The sequence below is a fragment of the Corylus avellana genome, chromosome ca2, assembly GCF_901000735.1.
Source record: "Corylus avellana chromosome ca2, CavTom2PMs-1.0".
In the NCBI taxonomy this organism is placed as follows: Eukaryota; Viridiplantae; Streptophyta; class Magnoliopsida; order Fagales; family Betulaceae; genus Corylus; species Corylus avellana.
Window position 1 is genome coordinate 11,698,916 of NC_081542.1, and position 21,880 is coordinate 11,720,795.

The 21,880-nt window shown below is 36.1% G+C and overlaps 2 protein-coding genes across 2 annotated transcripts; one reads left to right on the forward strand and one right to left on the reverse strand.

Annotated features, from left to right (window-relative positions):
* The first annotated feature begins 13,807 nt into the window (after window positions 1-13,807).
* On the forward strand, window positions 13,808-17,226 carry LOC132171328 (disease resistance protein RPM1-like). The gene has a single exon (XM_059582616.1). The coding sequence runs from the start codon at window positions 14,061-14,063 to the stop codon at window positions 16,899-16,901; it is 2,841 nt and encodes a 946-aa protein (XP_059438599.1). The 5' UTR covers window positions 13,808-14,060; the 3' UTR covers window positions 16,902-17,226.
* Window positions 17,227-17,799: 573 nt separating this feature from the next.
* Window positions 17,800-20,735, reverse strand: LOC132172082 (disease resistance protein RPM1-like). The gene has a single exon (XM_059583519.1). It carries the CDS (start codon window positions 20,733-20,735, stop codon window positions 17,877-17,879), a length of 2,859 nt encoding a protein of 952 aa, XP_059439502.1. The 3' UTR covers window positions 17,800-17,876.
* Window positions 20,736-21,880: the final 1,145 nt, after the last annotated feature.

Sequence of the window (21,880 nt, forward strand, 5' to 3'; positions counted from 1 at the left end):
GAAGGAATCTAGATCATTTGCTAGAGAACAAAGAGATAAGGAATGTTCTCATTGTTTTAAATTTAATGGGAAAGATTATCCTAAAGCTCATGCCCTAGTGTTTTCAGTGTGTACACTGAAAACTTTTCGTTACATCCTCGTCCTAACGCAACTCCTGACGAGAAAACAGTAACTTCATGTTACATGTTTCGTTATGACGACACTCGTGACGAGAAAACAGAGACCTCTATGAACTATCAAACATCCAATTTTCATCCAAGAATGGAAAATTACAAACATATGTGATGTGGTATTTTTGTGACCAAAAATATCAATTATAAAAATAACCACTCGCAATAGGACGAATCTTTGTAGGATACGGCTATAAAGAGGGTGTCGAACCTCAAGGACTGCAAGGGTTTAATTATCAAAATTAAAAGATCAAAGTTAACTTAATTAAAAGGGGTTTTGATTTGATTTGCTTAAAAACTAAAGTGCATGAAAATAAAAGAGATTTAAAATAAGAGAGAGAGAGTAGGGTATTGACTTCACCTCTATCCGCACAACAATGGTTAATCATAATTAATCCCATAAATTCATTATATGCATGTTATAAATAAACAAGAAACTACCTTATTAAAGAATAAGCATAATCTATCTTCGGTTGGCACGGATCATCCACCTAACCACTAAGACGCGGTACGACCCGTCTTCCCTAGATATAAATTATCAAATTCTATAACAGAATACATACAATCAATGAATAAGTGTAACCCATCTTCGGTTGGCACGGACTGTCTACCTAAATTACACTAAACTAAGGTGTAGTACAATCCGTCTTCCCTAGGCATGGCCTATCAAATCCTATTGATCATATGTCAATTAAACCCATTGTATAACCATCATCCTCATAATCACAGAAAACAAGAATGATTTGAGATCAATAAAAGTAAAATACTTTCTAAGACAAGAGAAGAATTTCACAAATATTGATTTTGAAATTTAAGAACAATTGCATTTAATAATTAAGAACATAAATCAATTGTAGCAATCCTCATAATTATACAATCAACATGCATAAATTGAAAATCTAGAAATTAAATACAATCAAACCATTGTGCTTGGAAAGGGCTACATCAATACCCCACGAAGGGGTTTAGCCGCTCATGATCTCTTAAGCTCTAAAGACAATTTACTGAATTTTGCTCTAAGAGGCGGTGTGTTTTTTCTCAATGCTTAGAGGCCTATTTATAAGGCTTAGGAGAGTCCTAGAAGCCCTAGGAATCCTATAAATTTCGGAGATTTAAGTCCAAGTCCAATTATGATAAAGAAAACCTAAGTCCAAATCGGAATAGAATTCACCCAGAATTGCGTTTCTATCTTGCGGGGCAATTTTGGCAATGCGTCCCTCCGAATTAGGAAAATGATATTTCACAATGATTTGTAGAAATTTGATTTAGCTTTCCAGTGCCACTTGAATCACCTCAATCGGATATTTGAGCTGAAAGTTATGGCCAAAATACCGAGACGTATGCAGAATCCAAAATTGAATCCAATCCGATTTTGACTCCAATTTGAGAAATTTCGAATTAATCCTTTTCTTTATTTGATTTAAACTTAACCATGATTGGTTAAGTTTAACCATATCTTCTAGGCCTTCTCAAAGTGTGCTTTTAAGCCCAAAATCAATGGAATTAATTGCATCTTGATTTATAACCTGAAAACACAAAAACAAAACAAAATCAAACAAATAACAATGCTAAGGAATTAACATATGTAAATTAAGGGGCTTGAATGTGCAACATTCGACGCTTATCAATATGCTTTGATCATTTTATAAGGCCAAAATAAACCTAACAATTTCCCTATTTGGCAATTCAATGACAAAACCCAAAATACATTAGCGACAATAATAATTAAGTAAATACCAACATTTTATAATCTCACCCAAGCCTAACAAGCCATTACTAGACTAAGATTGATCGAAGATGTGTATTGTACATGTTCTCTGGAAACATTAAACAAATTCATTAAAAATAAGGGAAATAACAATTAATAACCACACCAAACTTGGATATCACTTTATTCAACCCCATAACCAACAAGTCTCCCTCTCAAAACTAACAACTTCTCCCCCTTTTTGTCATAATGAACAAAGGGATATATAAAGGAACATACGCTCATCATATCAATAACTTAATTGATAGGACAAGAAGAAAGAGAATAAAACAACAATAACAATGACACATGTTAAAAAATATTAAACGAAGAGCAACAGATAAACAATCATGTGTAATAAAACATATAGTGCCAAAATGTCTCATAAAATGTGTCAAAGAATACAATGAGCGTGGTAGGGGAAAACTATGCACATGAAGAATGCAAACGGATTCAAATAACCACATTTTATTCAAATGTTCAATTCAAGTCATCCAAACAAAGTTGAGATGCATGAAAACAAAGACAAAGAGTATGACCACAACCAACATGGCAGTTGCAAATCTCAAGTACATTTTAACAAAAATGGCACAAACTCACAATTACAGCATTTGAATGATCAATTACAATCTCTTAACACAATCAAAAGACAATTGACATCAATTTCACATATTATAGGAATATGTAATGGGAGAAACAAGAATCAAATTAAAATGTTATCAAGATACTCTCATGTGTAAAAGCAATTTCAAAACAACCCAACATGTTAAGGTATGGAAGATCTACAATCATTAACCATGAACCCTATATTCTCCTAAAAAACAAATCCAAAGTAGAGTATCAAGAGTGCGAGTCAAGAAATGAAATGCCAGTCGTACACCCAAAATACATGAGCATGTAAATTAAGGTGTACCTAATTCATTCAAATACACAAAACAAAGATCTCAAATATTTGAAAAAGAATAACCCTGGTTTATCCAAATTTCAAAAACATCATCAATGGGGAAACAAGCATGCAATAGGCAAGAAGTATAAACAAAGCCAAATGCATGAAAAGATACAACACAATGCAATCACAAAATAATACAATCACCTAAGCAAAGGTGATGCACAGACCACAAGAGTGCATATTTGTGTTGACAACCATAATTAAGGTCAAGACAACCTTAAGTGTGACAAATTCTTAACCTCAAACCCACTCACCAATTCTAGGAGGTAATGCATGTAAATGAAATGATCAATGAATGAGAGCATATTGTTAAGTGCTAAAATATTCATATTTTTAGCCCTTAACTTACATGTGTTAATCATTTAGTTTTGATTAATTTATGCAATTTTAATTCTTTTATGTGTTTTCCTTGATTTTGTAAGTCATTGGAAGAAAAAGAAGCAATCTCAGAAGTTTCGGACTTAAAAGAGCTATTTTGAGAATATGGAAGGCTCTGGTAGTGCGATCAATCGCAGGGGACCTGCGATCGAGCGCACTACAAGTGAAGACCACAATGTGCAAGGCACTTGCGATCGAGCGCCCAGCACAAAGAGGATCGATCGCATATATGCGATCGATCGCACACGGGCTACGATCGAGCACACCCGTGCGTAATGGCCAAGTCAGCCGCCAACCTTGATATGGAAAGTGTGACTTTTAGGGTTTTGTAACTTAGTGCGAACTAGGGCTCAAACCCTACGATTTTTAGGGTTTCTAGAGTATTCATAAGGTTTATAAATAGACCCTTAAACCTCTAGAATAGACAACCAATTTCCATTGAGAAGAATTGGAGCTCTTCAAGTTCAAGTTTCGGGGTTATTTTTTTCTTTCATTTTCTTTTATTTTATGAAGATGTTTAACATCAAACTTACGTGTAACTAATTTATTTAGTAGGGCTAGATTGAAGCCCTAGTTATGTTTAGTTAATATTCAATATTGGCGCCTTTGTGATGATCATGTTGTGATATTTAACTTGATTAATGTCTGCTTTCATGAATTTCTCATATGTGTGTGTCTGATCAACATATGCATGTAGTATGGACTAGTTAGTTAATCAATTTGGATGACAGAGTCCTGGGTTTAATAAAAGTAACAAAAAAAATCCACATCGGGTTCTTGGGTTAATCAACATGAGGAACCGGGAGTATATACCCATGCTCTAGGCCTCATGTGTTTGTCGATTTTCACAAAATCATATTTTCTTAAAGAACAACTTAGTATACACTCATGCTAAATCCTTTAAGAAAGAAAAGAGGTAGAGTATACATTCATGCCTAACTCGTTGCTTAAGAAAATCTATAGCTTAAGGAGTATACACTCATGCCCTTAGGTTGACAAACATTAAATACACATAACATGATCAAAACATTGGCATATTGATATATTATCTAAATATAATTAGTGGTGGATATCAAAGCCATACATTTTTATTATTATCAACTCAAAACCAATCTTTATTTTGCTTTACTTTTGGAATTTATTTTAGAGAAAATTTAGCAATCCTCATGGGAATGACCCCATACTTGTACCCTATACAACTATATTGACCTCGTGCACTTGCGTGTAAAATATACAATTATTTGCCTATTAATTTAGGTAGATATTTGTAACAACACATATGAAGTATGTGTTAAACTTATAATGAAGGCTCAATGAATTTCAACACATCTGAAATATAACGATGTGTTATATTTCGTTATAGTAGGGATTTGTGATGTCGGATGACTCAAGTGAGCGTACGAGACAAGTAAACACTTACGATCACTTTCCTTTAAAATGTGCGATATGTCAGCTAACTGAGTACGCGTATGATATGAGCATGTCCATATTTTTATACAACTTGGTAACTACTTTAATAGCTGGTTGATAAGATACATTGTATGACATGGTACACCGGTACGTGCGGTATAATGGCCATGGGCTTACTATATAGACTTGATTCTATAGTCAAACTATGTAGATGTGTTATATGGGCCTTGGATCCAATGATTATTTTGTGACCAGCGCAGCCTTAACGGGTGGGTCACTACAAAAAGTACGTCAGTAGTAGCATGGGCCACCTAAGTTGGGACTCGGTCAAGCTGCTAGTGTTATGGATGGTAGCATACAATGGTCGAGGCACCAGTATTGTATTACAGGTCCCTCGGGACAGCGCCAACTCTGTTGAAAGGGGTAATATCTTTGTAACGCCCCAGAAATTAATTAACTGATAATTAACTCCATAATTCGTCTCCTAGCCTTATTCTGCTAAGAACAAGACTCAGGGATCTGTACTCCTCAAAGAGGGAGGATACTAAGTAGCGGAAAACATTAAGATTTTTTAAACATTAATCATTACAAGTAGAGCATCTACCAAGTGATTCATGTTATACCTTAATATGCAAGCATGCATCAAAACTCTTAAGTCTACAACATAACCTAAAAGTACTAGTTACCATGAGCGCCCGCCTAAGCTTGCAATAAGTCCTTAAGCGTCATTCAGATCAAGTCCTGCACAATTACCGAATACTTCGCAGTATCCATCTTCTGCTAAACTATCTATAACATCATAAATATAGAGAAAAATGGGAAATAATACAAGGGTAAGACTGACAAATTAATGAGTATAAATGCACATGACGTACCCTCCATTAAATAGTGAACTCAGTTGTTTATAAAGCACATGCTGCATTATAAGGTGACAGTTTATCTTGGATGCAATATAAATATAGTATATGATGTAATATAAGAATCATGTCATAGTTCAACTATATTACCACTTTTTGACAGGGTTGGCGCTGTCTCGAGTGACATGTAATATAATATCAGTGCCCTGAATATTGCACGTTACCGTCCATCACTAGCGGCCCAGGCTACTAATGATGTTCATCCTATAATGATCAACAATCAAACATGGCTACACCGATCACCAATAATCATTGGATCCAAGGCACATATAAAAGCACACACATTTGACTATAGATTTAACCTATATAGTAAGCCCATGGTCGTTATCCTGCACGTACCGATGTGCATGTCATAGGATGCAATTAGTCTTATTCGTCTTTTACGTGCATGCTTTTACAAGTCTTATTATTATTTTGTTAGTCAACATACGCTTTCATAAAAAAAGAGTTCACAGAAGTCCAAAATGTATTTCATGAGAGTTGTAAATATGCATGTTTGATATATATAAAATATCCATGTGAGTTTGTACTCTCTCAAGTCGTAAGGCTTCTCCATAAAATCTCCTTGAGACTCCATAACCTCAAATACTGAGAAAATACCTATTATTAGTTCTAAACCTGAGCTAAAACGAGTCATAAACATAAGAATGTCCAATCTGAGTTTTTGCCTAAACGTTTTGCCAACCTAGCGAACGTTCGGGCTCAAAGCCAAACATTCGGCCTGAAAGTGAAAATGTTCTCTCAAAAACCCATTTCGAACCAAATAGCATTCTAATCACTCTTTCCTTCTCCTTCAGGAACTCTCACAACTCACAAAATCACTTAAGCATAGGTTCTAGAGGGCAACAAAGGCCGAATGAGGCTTAAGGGTCGAGTGGGGAGGGGTATTTATAGGGTAGGAAAAGTTGTGGGCGTTGCAGGAACTGTCCTATAAAGTAGCGAATGTTCAGTACTTAGGGGTGAACGTTCGGGTACTGTTCACAGCTTTTGTCAGGCATTTAGTCCTTATCCAACAGTCCAAAAATTGGTCAGCAAATGGGTGGTCCACCTGAATGTTCGGTTTACTTCGACTTATGCTTGAAAAGCCTATTTGTACATTTCTAATACTCTGAAAAACACGTATGTACTTATGGTCAGTGATGTGGTATTTTTGTGACAAAAAATATCAATTATAAAATTACTACTTGCAATAGGACGAATCCCGTAGGATATGGCTATATTGAAGGTGTCGAACCTCAAGGATTGCAGGGGTTTTATTATCAAAATTTGAAAGATTAAAATTAACTTAATTAAAAGGAAATTTGATTTGTTTGTGTCAATTCAAAGTGCATGAAATAAACGAAAAGAAAGAGAGTAAATATATGAGAGAGAGAGAGTAGGGTATTGACTTCACCGCTATCCGCACATCAAGGGTTAACCATATCTAATTCTAGAAATTCATTCTATGCATGTTATAATTTAAACAAGAAAACACATTATTGAAAAATAAAAATAATTCATCTTTGGTTGGCACGGATCGCCCACCTAACCACTAAGATGCAGTACGACCCGTCTTCCCTAAGTATGAATTATTTAATTCTTTAATAAGTTTCATACACTCAATGGAATAGCATAACCCATCTTCGGTTGGCACGGATCATCTACCTAAATTACACTAAACTAGGGTGTAGTACGATCCGTCTTTCCTAAGTATGATCTATCTAACCCTATTGATTGCATGTCAATTAAAAACCATTACATAATCATCATTCTTATGATCACAGAAAATAAGAAAGATTTGAATTCAATAACAATAAAATACTTTTTAAGACAAAATAAGAATTTTACTAGTATTGATTTGAAAATTAAGAATAATTGCATTTAATATGAAGAGCAGAAATTAATTGTAGCAATTCTCAAAGTTATACAATCAACATGCGTAACTTGAAAAACTAGAAATTAAATACAATCAAACCATTATGCTTGGAAATGGTTACATCAATACCCCACAAGTGGTTTAGCCGTTCATGATCTTCTAAGCTTCAAAGTGAATTTTTTGATTTCTAGCTTTAAGAAGTAGTGTGTCTGTTTACAATGTTCAGAAGCCAATTTATAGGAATTAGGAGAACCCTAAAAACCCTAGAAACCCTAGGAAAACCGGAGGTCAGTCTCCTATTCCAATTGGGAGACTGAAAACCAATTCCAAGCTGTAAAATGATTCTTGCCGTGCATTGTACGCCCGTGTGCGCTTGATCCTGCAGATGTGCGCTCGAGCTTAGCTAATGTGCGCGCGATCCTGGGCTGCATGCGCTCGAGTGCAGGTGCACTCGATCCTAAGTCCAGAATGCCTCCAACTTTTTCCTTTGAAGCCCGATTTTCAATGGTTTACAAAATAAAACCTGAAACACAAAAACAAAACAAAAATCAAACAAATAACAATGCTAAGGAATTAACATATGCAAATTAAGGGGCTTGAATGTGCAACATTCGGCGCTTATCAGTCAATGAACGTTCGGTCAAAACCATCGAACGTTCAGTTAGGAACAGGGAACGTTTGGTCAACTCTTGCGAACGTTATCAGTTGACTTTTTTGCAATTTGACCCACTGCGCAGTGTTCAGTAAAACGGGCATAAATCTTGCTACGAGTCTTGGAATTGCGCATGTGACCCCATTCCAGAAAGCTCTTTCTAAGATAAACGTCATGGTGTCCATCTTAATATTTTTGAATGCCTTCTTGGGATTCAAAAATTCAAGATTTCCCTCTTAAAACGGTGTTTCCAATACTTTCTTGTCCTTTAGGAATTAAGCTTCACACCGTAATCGTACCCATTGGTTACCATGCATAAGCTCAATGGGTTTGGGGGTGGTTTCGGCCACCCCCATTTGGCCCCTTGGGGGTGGCCGAACAACCCCCATGGGGTTCGCCCCCAATCCGGCTAGTTGGCCAACCACAGATTTTTTTTTTTTTTGGGCAATCTGGAAAAATTGGGAGAAAAGTCCTCACGTGCGTGGTGACTTTCTGTCTAAGAAGACGAAATTCAGTAACGAATTGCTCGAATTGAAAAATTTTGTAACTTTATGATTGTACATTGCAAATTTTTAAACATTAAGGTTTAAATTGAAAATTGGGTCAAACTTCGAAGGGGGATAAAATGTATTTCCCCCCAAAAAAAGAGGAGGGTAAAGTCCATTTTCTACTAAAAAAAGAGAATTTTTTTTATTTGATTTTATAAATTATTTCTCTACTAGGATTATGTTTACGTTCCTTATTAAGATTAAGTATACTTTCATTACTTTATTGCAAGTATTTCTCTTCTATAAATAGACTAATTTGTAATGTAAAACTCACTTAATTGAATTATTATCAAATCAGATAATTTTCTCTTAAAATACTATGCAGAGTTTTATTTTTATTAAGCTTGCGGGCTTGTTTTATTTTTTTGGTCAAAGATGCAGACGCTTCTGATTGCTATTACGTAGTCTTCCGCTACGTTATTGTTTCAAATAAATTGATAAGTGAAATATTGGAACAAGAAGATGAAAATGAGGAAAATGTTTTTATATCTTGTTCTCTACAATCTCTGCTTTGTTTTATAATATAGACAACAGAGACAAATCCGATGAATCATGGGCTAAAAAGGGAAAATACAATTTGTAAAATAAATGCTAGCAATAGATGTGCTCGTATATGCGAGGTAACTAAAATCGAGGAAAATAAAGGGAAAAACTTTACTTTATCTCCCTTCGCTTGAAGTATCAATGTTTTTACGATCACAAACTCAGACTTTTAATTTTGTAAAAAATATAAAAAAAGCATGATGAACTAACAACCATTTTTAAAATAATCCCATGAAGTTTGAAGTGTGCTAAAGTGGCACATCCAATTACCAAAGTGTGTCAAAAAGAACACTTTTATTATTATATTCATATAAGACCTTATTCTTTTAAAAATGAAATAAAAAATTAATAAAATTAATAAAATAAAAAACTAAAAAATTAATTTTTAGTTTTTTTTTTTTTTTTTTAGTTTAATTTATTTAATTTTTTTTTTATTAAGAGTGACACGCGTCTATTTTATTGGCATTAACATGGCGTCTAACAGAATTCATCAAATGTTTTAATAGAATTTTATTCTAGGGACTAAATTATTTTTTTGGCATATCCAAGAGATGTCTGAGATCACTTTTATATGACATGAAACAATTTGTACTTTATGCTAACTAATTTTTAATTCACCACAAAAAAACTTTTTTTATTTTTTTTTATTCACCCCTTGTTTGTTTGTTTAAAAAATAGTTTAGTTTAATTTTTTAATTTTATTAATTTTTAAGATAATAAGGGTATTATAGGAATATAATAAAAAAAGCGGCATTTTGGGCACATTTTGTAAATTTGATGTACCACTTTAGCACATTTTAAACTTTATGGGTTTTTTTAAAACTGGATGTTAGTTAAGGGGGCTTTTTTTATATTTTTTCCTTTAATTATTGCAATTTCAATATCATAAGAATTTTTCTCTTTCAATTTCACCACTTCTGTTAAAATGCCCCTTTTAAAAAAATATGGGAAACTTTACTTTACACGCCTGAACTACCACAAGTTTTGAGAAGACTCCCTTAAATTTTAAAAACTCTCAATTTCATCTCTTAAACTTTCAATTTGATGCAATTTAGCCATTTTCGTTAATTTTAAAACGTTAAAAGTGATAAAATGACCATTATACCCCCTTACTTTTTTTTTTTATAAAATTTCAAATTTACCCTTAATTTCAAATTAAGAATTAAAAAAAAAAAAAAAAAAATCACAAGGTGACCTACGGTTGGGCAACCTTGTGACCTTTTTTTTATTAAAAAAAAAGGAAAAATCGAAGGGTAATTTTGCCTTTTTAGGACTTTCCGTTAGGGTTGAACAACAAAAATTGATGAAGGGGCAAATTGCATCAAATTGAAAGTTCGAATGGTGAAATTGAGTTTTTGAAATTTAGTAGGGTCTTCTCAAAATGAGAGGTAGTTCAAGGTCCTTTGTAAAGTTTTTCCAAAAAAATGAATTTTTTTTTTTTTTTTTATAATAAAAAAGTGAAAATTCTATTGACCCACGGCCAGCCATGGGTCTAGACTGGACTAACCATTTAAAAAAAAGGGACGGGATATTTTGGACATTTTAACAAAAAATGATGAAATTAAAAAAAAAAAAAAATTATTGAGATACCACATTGTCAAAATTAAAAGTTCGATATTATGATTACGAAAACACTGATACTTCGTAAGTAAAATTTTCCCCAAAATATCATAATAAGGTGGGTGTTCATCAATTTAGACATGTAGGTAGTGTGCAGCTATTATTTAGAATATCATTTTACAAAAATGCTAAGTTTATAAACAAATTTTACAAAATGACGTGGCACAATATAATTGAGTTTTTCAAAAGTTGAATTTATCTTATTTTCAATTATGTTGTAATTATTATTATTATTATTTTTATTTTTTTAAATTCAGTCTTTCGTTTTTGTATTATTAGTTCATGTCAAAGGCACCGTGTTTTAGAAGCATCAACCCGTTGTCATGCGCTGTATTAGATGTTTTTTCATAAATTCAACTAACCTTATGCAATGACATGGTGATACTCCTTTGTTTAGACTTTGACCCCAAAACAAAACAATGGGCCAATGTCTTAGTTTATAAACAGGAGACTTTGTGCTAGAGAATTGAGCAGAATATGCTTATCCAATGCCATTCCATCAATTACAAACCTAGCCATATATCTTTGAAAACAATTTCAAAGCAGGCTGAATTTTACAGAGTTTTCGCATTAAGAGAAATGAAATCTTTTAGCATCGATCTTCCAACCAAGTGCCTCGGGAGCTCTTCTACTTGAAGCATCTCGTTCGGACCCACACTGAACAAGCAAGCGAATGAATGCTTTGGTACCCCTTGTTTATGTAATTCGTTTGGACTAGCCAAGAACAAATACTCCGAACGAGTGTCCCGGTTCTTCAAAATTACAAATTAAAAACTAGCCAATCACTTTTTATGTTGGCTAATTATTTTGTACATCGAATTAGCCGACATAAAACCTAACATACTCCCTTCTTGCAAATTCCTCAACCTCCATTTGAATATTGGAAAGAACCAATGAAAGGAAGCAAATGTAATACTGCTAAAGAAATTAACCTAATTAATTTGTTAAGTAATTTAGCAAATTTCCTTTTCTATTGATGCATGATTTGAAATTCCAAACCATCCCTTGACACTGTCAAATTTGGCCCAAGGATTATCTCATGCAAATCTGTACTGAAAAATTGAAGTACCCATGAAGGTCATGTAATCATTTAATCTTCTTAGTTAATGAAAAAAAAAAATTATATGATTAGACTAACTTGTTGTACACTCAATAAAAAGAAATCTTTTAATTATTTTGTCAGCATGACACTACAGGGCTTTATAATTGAGAGAAATTTTATTAGGGTCAACAAGGAGGAATTTTCCTGCATCTTTCCTGTTTGCATTATTATGGCCAATGCTCAACTGGTCATCCAAACCTTACTCAGATAAGTCTGGTCAATGTAATAATGCTGACTTTAGAAACTGTTGACAATGTAATGATGCTGTGAGCACGTTCTTTAGAATTCTCAATCATTGTTAGCGAAATAACACCTACACCTACACCCACCACCTGTTTGGTATTTGCTCTCTTTATTATTTGTCTACTTTTTCAAGTGCCTTCCTAACGCCTTCCTCAGAGAGGATGCTTGTTTCCTTGTTTAAAATCCGAATACAAAGTCGGAATAAAATGTAAATATCTACAGTTGGTATGATGGGATACTCCACAACTGATAGCGTGTACTTGTGCACCACAAGAACTAATCTCCACGTCTACAAGGAAAAGGTCGCTAGGAAATGTATGTGGATAGCGAAGGCCTGATGCAGTATGCGGCTACAAATCACTGCAAGCAGGCTGAGTTGAAATTGATAAGGATCTCCACGAAAGATTGATGTGGACGTTGAGGTTGATACCATTGGAATTGTTCAGGCGTCACTTTTGAAATTTAGGGTCAAATGAAAAGGTTTTGGGAGATAATTGATTTGCTTGCTGTTAAGATTGAGGCAAGTGAGGAGATAGAGTTTTCGGATTAATAAGGCCAAAAAAAAAAAAAAAAAAAATTTGGACAATATTTTTTTTTTTTTTATAATTAAGAACCCTCCTTTTCTTTTTTTTTTTTTTTTTTTTTTAATTGGGGCTAATTTTTTTTTATTAAAAAGCAGGCATACGATAAATGATAAATTAGTGATTTGAAATCGTCGATTTAATGGGCGCGTGTAATGGCTTGGTGATAAAGATAAGGCCGGTCAATCGAGAAAATCAAATATCCTTATCTTAAAAAGAGTATATCATCATCACGTCAAAGTATTTGATATTAAAAGATCGATTTCGCCGAATCCATACATTGCATTTTCTTTTCGTTTCTTTTTCTTTCCTCTCTTTTAACTTCATTTCTTAGGTGTATATAACTATCTTCTTTTTTTTCTCTTTCAGCCCAAGTTCCACTTCCAACGAAAGCAGATGTGATGGAAAGAAAAGAGATTAAAGAGAGAAAAGAAGAGAGAAAGCAATGTATCGATGAGGTAAAGATTAAAAAAAAAAAAATTAATTAATTAATTATTATTATTTTTTTTTGTAATGTTTATTTCTGTGCTTGATTTTTCTTGTGGTTTTTGTCAATTTTTTTGGTGGGTTTTGTTTAAAACAGGTGTATCAAAAGGTAAAGATTCATAAAAAAAAAAATTTTAAAAAAAAGATTTTTTTATTGTTGTGTTTATTTTTGTAAGGATTAATAAAAATGAGAACTCTAAATATAATAATAATATTAAAATAAATATTATTTAATTAATATATAAATATTAAAAAAAAAATAAGGCCTCATTTAAAAGTTTCGCCTAAGGCCCCAAAATATATTGAGCCGGCCTTGATTCAGGTTAACTTAAAATAAGTCAGATAAAACAGAAAAGATAATGAGTTTTGACTGCCAAAAATCAAAATTCAGAAGATACCTACAATTTAAGCTAGTTAGCAATTGGGTTGAAAGGAAGTGGTATGATTATTTACAAAGGGAGACATAAAATAGAGAAAGGACTATGCAACAGAATATCCTTTCTAATGAAAATTTCCAAGTTGCCTGAACCACAAGTAATGATATCATTTAATGAAAATAGATGAAAATTGTTTATTGAGCAACTTGACCATTTCTCCACTAACAATCTGAACCAGTTGGCGTCAATGGCGCGCACACACACGTCTATATATACGCGCAACATATGAAGCAGAAATCCAAGCTTGAATAGTCATCTTCAGAAGAGCAAGTCAAAAATCACCAATTACCCATGTTTTTCCACCGAAGAAAAAGACAATAAAACAAAGGTTTGGCCTTGTTTCTTTAGAGCCTCAAAAACAAAAGACTTATCGGAAACAGCCAGAAAGGCTAGCTAGGTAGCTGAGGAAAAATTAAGAAACAATGGCTGAAATTGCAGTAACCTATCTTCTCGACAAGCTCACGAGCTTGACGCAAGAAGAGGTCAAATTATTGAAGGGGGTCAAGGAAGCAGCTGCGTCCATCGAAGACGAACTGGAGCAAATCACGGCCTTCCTAAGAGCTGCAGATCAAATGGAAAAGAAGACCCCTCAACTCGAGGTGTGGGTTAAGCAAGTGAGAGATGTAGCTTATGATATTGAAGATGCTCTTGATGAGTACAGGCTTCACCTCACACAACCTCATGGCAATGATTTCTATGTCTCTCTTGCTAAGATCATAAAGACTTTGAATGCTCGCCATCAGTTTGGTTCCGAAATACAACGCATCAAATCCAGAGTTGTAAGTATTGCGGAGGCACGTCAGAGATTAATCCAGGGGGAAACTACAGTAGTTGACTCCAAGAAATGGCTTGACCGTCGACAGGATGGCCTTCTGGTAGAAGAAGCTGATCTGGTGGGCATCGAAAAGCCCAAAAAGCAGCTCATCAGCTGGCTTATCCCGGCTCCGGGTGATACTGAAGGCAAAGTGGTTTCGGTGGTCGGAATGGGTGGCTTGGGGAAGACCACCTTGGTCAAGAAAGTCTATGATGATGCACAAGTGAAGCTGCACTTCAAATACCGAGCTTGGATGTTTGTTTCTCAATCTTTCAAGATGGAAGAGCTCCTAAAAGACATGCTTCAGCAACTCTACAAGGTAAAAAGGAAGCCAGTTCCTCCAGAAGTAGAAAGCATGAGCAACGATCAGCTAAGAACCAAAATCAAAACCTTTTTGCAACAAAAGAGGTACCTGATTGTGTTGGACGACGTGTGGCATGTTGATGATTGGGATGCTGTCAAACTTGCATTCCCAAACAACAATGGCAGTCGAGTAATGCTCACAACTCGTATTACTGAAATAGCCTCTGCCTCCTGCAGGGAGTTCAATGGTAAAGTCCATGCTCTAAACCCTTTGTCTCCTGAAGAGTCCTGGACTCTATTTTGCAGAAAGACTTTTGGGGATCAGAACTCTTGCCCTCCAGATTTGAAGGGTCTTGCTGAAAGTATCCTTGGAAGATGCGAAGGATTGCCGCTTGCAATTGTGGCACTCAGTGGTGTTTTGACGACAAAGGACACGACAGAGCAATGGGATGTGATACAACGTTGTCTTGCTGATGAACTTGAAGAGAATGTTAGACTCAATAACATGGGAAAAATTCTGTCACTCAGTTATAATGATTTGCCATACTATCTCAAGTCCTGTTTTCTGTATTTTAGCATCTTTCCTGAAAAGCATCCCATCGACCAAATGAGACTCATTCGATTATGGGTGTCAGAAGGATTTGTTAAAGAGAAAGAAGGAATGACGTTGGAAGAAGTTGCAGAGAGCTATCTCTACGAGCTGTTGAACAGAAGCTTGATCCAAGTGGCAGGGACAAGCAGCGAAGGGAGGATCAAAACATGCCGCATCCATGACCTGCTTCGGGAGATTATCATTTCCAAGTCAAAAGATCAGAACTTCGTAGCAGTAGTTCGAGGGCAAAACGTGATTAATTGGCCGGATAAAGTTCGTCGCCTGTCAATACAAAAACCCAAGCAGGATGTTCAACAAAGCCAGAGCATCTCCCGGCTTCGTTCTTTGCTCATATTCCGGAGGGTAGATTCACTGTCTCTGTCTGAGTATTCCAAGCCCATTCCATTTCCTCTTGATTTCAAGCTGCTTAAAGTGTTAGATTTGCAAGGTGCACCTCTTGAGATATTTCCTAATGAGATCGTCAAGCTGCTCCTTCTGAAATATCTAAGCTTGAGGGCCACAAAGATAAAAGCCATTCCAAACTCAATTAAGAGTCTGCAGAAGCTGGAGACATTGGATCTTAAACATGCATGCGTCACAGCATTGCCTGCTGAGATTTCCCAGCTTCAGAAACTTCGCCACCTGTTGGTGTATCGCTATGAAATCCAATCTTATGTGCCCATAAATTCCAAATATGGGTTTAAGGCCATGCCACACATAGGAAGTCTCCGGTGCTTACAAAAGCTCTGTTTCATAGAGGCAGATCATGGCGGCAATGAGCTAATGAAAGAGCTTGGAAGTCTGAAACAGCTGCGGAGGCTTGGCATTGTGAACTTCAGAAGAGAAAATGGGGTTGCTCTCTGCTCTTCCATTGAAAATCTAACAAACCTTCGCGCTTTGTCAATAACTTCAACAGAAGAGAATGAGATAATTGATCTTGAAAACCTTTCATCCCCTCCTCCATTTCTTCAGCGGCTATACCTGGCAGGACGTCTAGAGAAGTTACCACACTGGATATCTTCTCTCCACAGTTTGGCCAAGGTGTCTTTGAAGTGGAGCCAATTAATGGGTGACTATGATCCTCTTCAACCGCTTCAAGATTTGCCCAATCTAGTACATCTTGAATTTCTGCAGGTTTATGAGGGAGACACGTTGCATTTTAAGGCTCAGGGATTTCAGAAGCTCAAGGTTTTATGCCTTGACAACATGGATGGACTGAAGACAGTAGAGATAGAAATGGGAGCCATGCCTCTCCTTGAAAAGCTCATCCTCCAGCGCTGCAAATTGCTGCAAAAGCTGCCATCAGGTATTGAGCATCTTAAAAGGCTGAAACTGCTGGATTTTTTTGACATGCCTTATGAGTTAATCATGACAATACGTCCAGACATAGAAGGTGTGGGGGATTATTGGAAGGTTGAAAATGTGCCAGAAATTAACTCTACCTATTGGAGAGATGGTGGCTGGGATGTCTACTCATTGGAGAGATTAATCGAGGGAGAGACTTCAGCCCCCACAAGGATGGCTACCCATGAACTTCCTTCCTATTGGAAATAGTGCATTTTCTGCTTCATTTTATTATACTTACAAAATGCTAATAATCAAGAACAAGGCTGGCTAGCTCCTTGTTTTCTTCCTTTAATATGTGCCTTAATAAACCAGTACCTGTACTCCGGTGCTGCTGATCTAATTCTAAGTTTTTTTTTTTTTCCTTCAATTACTATCCAAGTTGTACTCATTAAAAAAGATCATGACCAAAATTTGAGCCAGGGGATTCAAAATTGCTGTGTTTGATCCTTTTACTAATTTGGTTAACTTTGGTGATTGTTGTGTGGTTGCTATTTTGAAATTGTTATACTTGTTGGAAAATACTTATTCAGCCCCTCTAAGTGTTGTTGGGAAATTTCTAAGTAATCATTTCCCAAATTCTTAGTTTAACCCCTCTCTTATATATGCGATTTAGAGAAAATGGAGAGGAGCCGGTTACGCAAAGGGTGGGACAAAATTGTCTCAATTTTAAAAGATGAGAACAATCTTCTCTCAATTTTCACACCTTTTTGCCTAAATGGCTACTTTCCGAGGATCCATTTCCGCGAATTAGTCGGTATGCAAGGTTTTATTGATGCAAAATGCATCGTGAAAGATTCCATAGCATGACAGATAGAGTGTTCTTTATACAAATTTTGTTATATTTTTACATCTTCTTGCAAACAGCCTCCAAGATTTTGAGCCAGGCTACATTGCAATCAGAATTTTTAAACGAGGGAGAGGCTACGTTAAGAAACTCATAATCCTTGTGTAGAAAACAAGTATGGATGCTATTTTTTTTCCTATGATCCCAAACCCATGACTATCATTCTGTCAAACAGTTTCAAGCAACTATAAAATGAACAGGAAAAAAAAATTAAAACCTTAATTTGCTCGTATGATAAAATAAGAACATAACACAGCCAATTAAGAAACATCAAGACAAATTAAACAAAGCGAAAGAAATGAACTGAGAATCTTATCCAGACTGATAAAATTTCAGATCTACACCTTCCATAGAGCACTACGAAGTTCAGTGCTCCTAATTGGAGCGCTTGGCCCAGGAGAAGTCAACTTCTCTTGGAATGTTTCTAAAGAATACACATCCCAACCACCATCCCTCAAATAGCTGGAATAAATTGCTGGGACATGTGCAACTTTCAAACGATCTTCACCTCTGTTGGGAAGCAATTTCATGATTAATTCATCAGGCATATCAAAAAACTCAACCACTTTTAACTTGGTGAGGTGTTCAATGCCTGATGGAACCACTTTCAACAATTCACAGCGTTGGATGATTAGCTTTTCGAGTTTAGGCATTGCCCCCTCCTCCACTGTCATGGCTTCCAAACTGTCGAACTTGTCAAGACCCAAAACCTTCAGATTTTGAAACCCTTTAGCCTTAAAACACAATTCCTTTCCATCATAAACCTGAAGCAATTCAAGATGTGCAAGATTTGGCAGACCCTGAAGATGTATTAGAGGATCCTTCTTTAGTTGACTCCATTTCAGATATACTCGGACCAAGTCCTGAAGAGAAGCTATCCAATCTGGTAACTTTTCTAAGAGTACCCCAGTTAAGTAAAGGCGTTGAAGAAACGGAGGAGGTGAAGAAATGTGCTGCAGATCAATGATCTCATCCTCCTTCAATGAAGTTATTGATAATGCCCGAAGGTTGCTTAGCTTTTCAATGGATGTGCACAAAGCAACCCCATCTTGTCTTCTCAACTTAATGATCCCTAACCTCCTTAGTTTAGTCAGCTTCCCCAGCTCTGCCATCAAAGTGCTGCTGCTGCCTTGATCTGCCTCTACAAAGCACAGCTTTTGAAGGGATTGAAAACCTCCTATACCTGCTGGGGCCTTAAACCCATGCTTGGAATGGAAGTCTGCATAAGATGTAATTTCCTGACGATATACAAGGAGATGGCGTAGTTTCTTTAGCTCCAAAATTTCAACAGGCAATTCATTGACATATGTGCCTTTGAGATCCAATGTTTCTAGGTTTATAAGCTTCTTGATAGATTTTGGAATTGTCTTCACCTTGGTGTCCCTGAAACTTAGATACTTGAGATGAAAAAGCTTTGCAACTTTTCCAGGAAACGTTTCTAAAGGAGCACCTTGCAAATCGAACACGTTGAGCCGCCTAAAACCAGCAGGAAACAATTTAGAGAGTGAAATATTGGTAGGCAAATCCATCACCCCAAACATGAGCAAAGAACGAAGATGAGAAGTGGTCTTGTTCTGTTGCAGATTTTGTAATGTGTTCAACACTGATAGGCGTCGAACTTTATCAGGCCACTCTACAGTTTCTTCTTTTGCTATTGTTGCAAAGTTTTGATCTGCTGACTTCAAAATGATTATCTCCCGTAGAAGGTCATGGATGCGGCAGGTTTTGACCCTTCCGTCGCTGGTTGTCTCTGCCACTTGAACGAGACTTCTGTTTATGAGCTCCTTGAGGTAGCCCTCTGCAACTTCTTCTGGTGTCTTTTCTCCTTTTGCATATACAAAGCCTTCGGCTATCCATAATCGGATCAACCTCATTTGCTCAATTAGATAAAAATCTGGAAAGATGCTCAGATACAACAAACAAGATTTCAGATAGTAAGGCAAATCATTAAAGCTGAGAGAAAGTACTTTTGTCAAGTTCCCAAGTTCATGGTTGCCTTCAATTTCAGCACCAATGCTGCGACAAATGTTTCTCCATTCATCTGTGTTTCCATGGTCTTTTTTAGCCAAAACACCACCGAGTGCAACAATGGCAAGGGGCAAACCCCTGCATATCCTTACAATACACTGACAAATTTCCACCAAATGAGCTGGGCATAACTTCCCCTGAAATGTCTTCCTGCAGAAAAGGGTCCAAGACTCTTTTTCAGGTAAGTGCTCCAGTTCGTACACCATATCATGCGATCCAATACAGCAAGTAGAGGCAATTTCCTTATTTCTTGTTGTGAGCATGATTCGGCTGCTACAATTGTTGTTGGGCAATGCAAGTTTGACTGCATCCCAGGCCTCTGTTTGCCATACATCATCTAAAATGATCAGATACCTACTTTGCTGCAGCAGCTTCTTGATCATAGCTTTCAGCTGGTTGCTCTTCATGCCATCCACGCCTTGAGGAACTGGTTTTCCAATCACGCTGAAGAGTTGTTGCACCATGTCTTTTAAAAGCTCCTCTATATTGAAAGCTCGAGAAACAATCACCCATGCATGTAACTTGAAACGTTTCTTCACTTTTGCATCCTCGTACACTTGTTTTGCCAAGGTGGTTTTCCCCAGCCCTCCCATTCCAACCAGTGAAACTACTTGACGTCCAGTTTGGCGTGTGACGAGCCACTCAATCAGCTTCATTTTGTGCTCGGCAATGCCCACGAGATCAGTTTCTTCAAGTAGAAGGGCATCTCCTTGGCAGTCCAGCCATGTGAGGGAGCTTGAGCCTTGCTCAACTATATTATTTCTGGAGCAATACGTCCGATGACCCTCTGAGATGCTTGCAACCCTCGATTTGATGGCTTGCATTTCTGAAGCAATTAGATGAAGAGCCATCAGATTCTTGACCCAACTAGAGAGCTTTCGAAGAGAAGCATACAATCCACGGCTCCCATTATGATGTGTGAAGCGGCGCCTCAAGTCATCAAGAACATCTTCAATGTCATAAGAGACTTCTCTCACTTGCTTAACCCACACTTTGATCTCAGGATCATTATCTTCCATCCCATCAGCAACTCTCAAGAACGCCTTGATGCGTTCAAATTCATCATTGATATACACAACTTCTGCACGAACCCCCCTCAGTAATTGCACCTCCTCTCGGAGTAAAAAGGTGAGCTTGTGGAGCAGAAAGCCCACTGCAATTTCCGCCATTCTTCTCTCTAGTTTTCTGGTCTAGCCCCAAACACTGCCATATATATACATGCCATTCTGGTCAACAAAATGGCGGAGTTGCTTGGCCAGTTCTTTCATTTTCTTTTTCCTTTTGGCCAGTTTTTTATACTGTAGCTTTGGTCTACTTCTTGCAACTTCTTTCCCCTGGCTGATTCCTATTCCAATTTGCCGATGCATATTTCTAAATTCTCAAAGTCAGAACAGAGGAGGCATCGTGCACGTATCCTTTCTCTTAAGATACAGACTTTTAAAATGTTGTACTATTGAACAAGGAAAGAATGCCATTGGGAGAAGAAGTCAAGTCAGACAATAAATTATTAAGAATCATTATACAATCATGGAGATACTTGTATTATTTCTAGATCATTATGCCGCTTAAATAAAATAATATAAAGGAATATTTCCTTTAGTAGACAGAGATGTTTAAGCAAAGTTTTCATACCAATTTGTATGACAACATTTGTAAATCCCATTTTTCTTACTTGTAATGACCATTTTTCTTCATAAAAATGTCATAGTCTGACAAAGTCCCATCAAGATATTAGTAAGATTCAAGATGACTAATGCTAATAAGATTAAAAATTTCTATTTCAGAAATCAAACTCTCGAATTTGAAGAAACGCTTGCAATTCCTAGCTTTAATATCCCCACCTGCCCGGTAGCCGCTAAGAGAAAAAAAGAAAATAACATTCTTGTCTACCTGCATATGAAAAAAAAAACATGCTTGTTTGTGTGTACATAATATTTTGCCGTGCAACTCCAATTGTGATCTTAATTAGTCCAAATTGCAAATTACATTCTATATTCTGACATCATCATCTTACTTGTCTTGCCTCTCTCTAAAATTTGGCAAGTTTCATGACTTTTAAGTCTCAACTAAAGGTCAATAACTTGTGCCCAGTTTAATAACAAAAATTAAAAGAGATAAAATACAAAATTGGTTTTTGTGGTTGCTTTAAATTATAAATCGTTCTATATTGTATCAAAACTAACTCAGAGATGCCTGGAGTATATCCAAAAAACAATTTAGTCCCTACAGTCAAATTTTGTAAATTTTTTTTTGACAAATTTCGTTATGTGTCATGTCAGTGTCAATTAAATAGTGATGTGTGTCGCTCTTAATA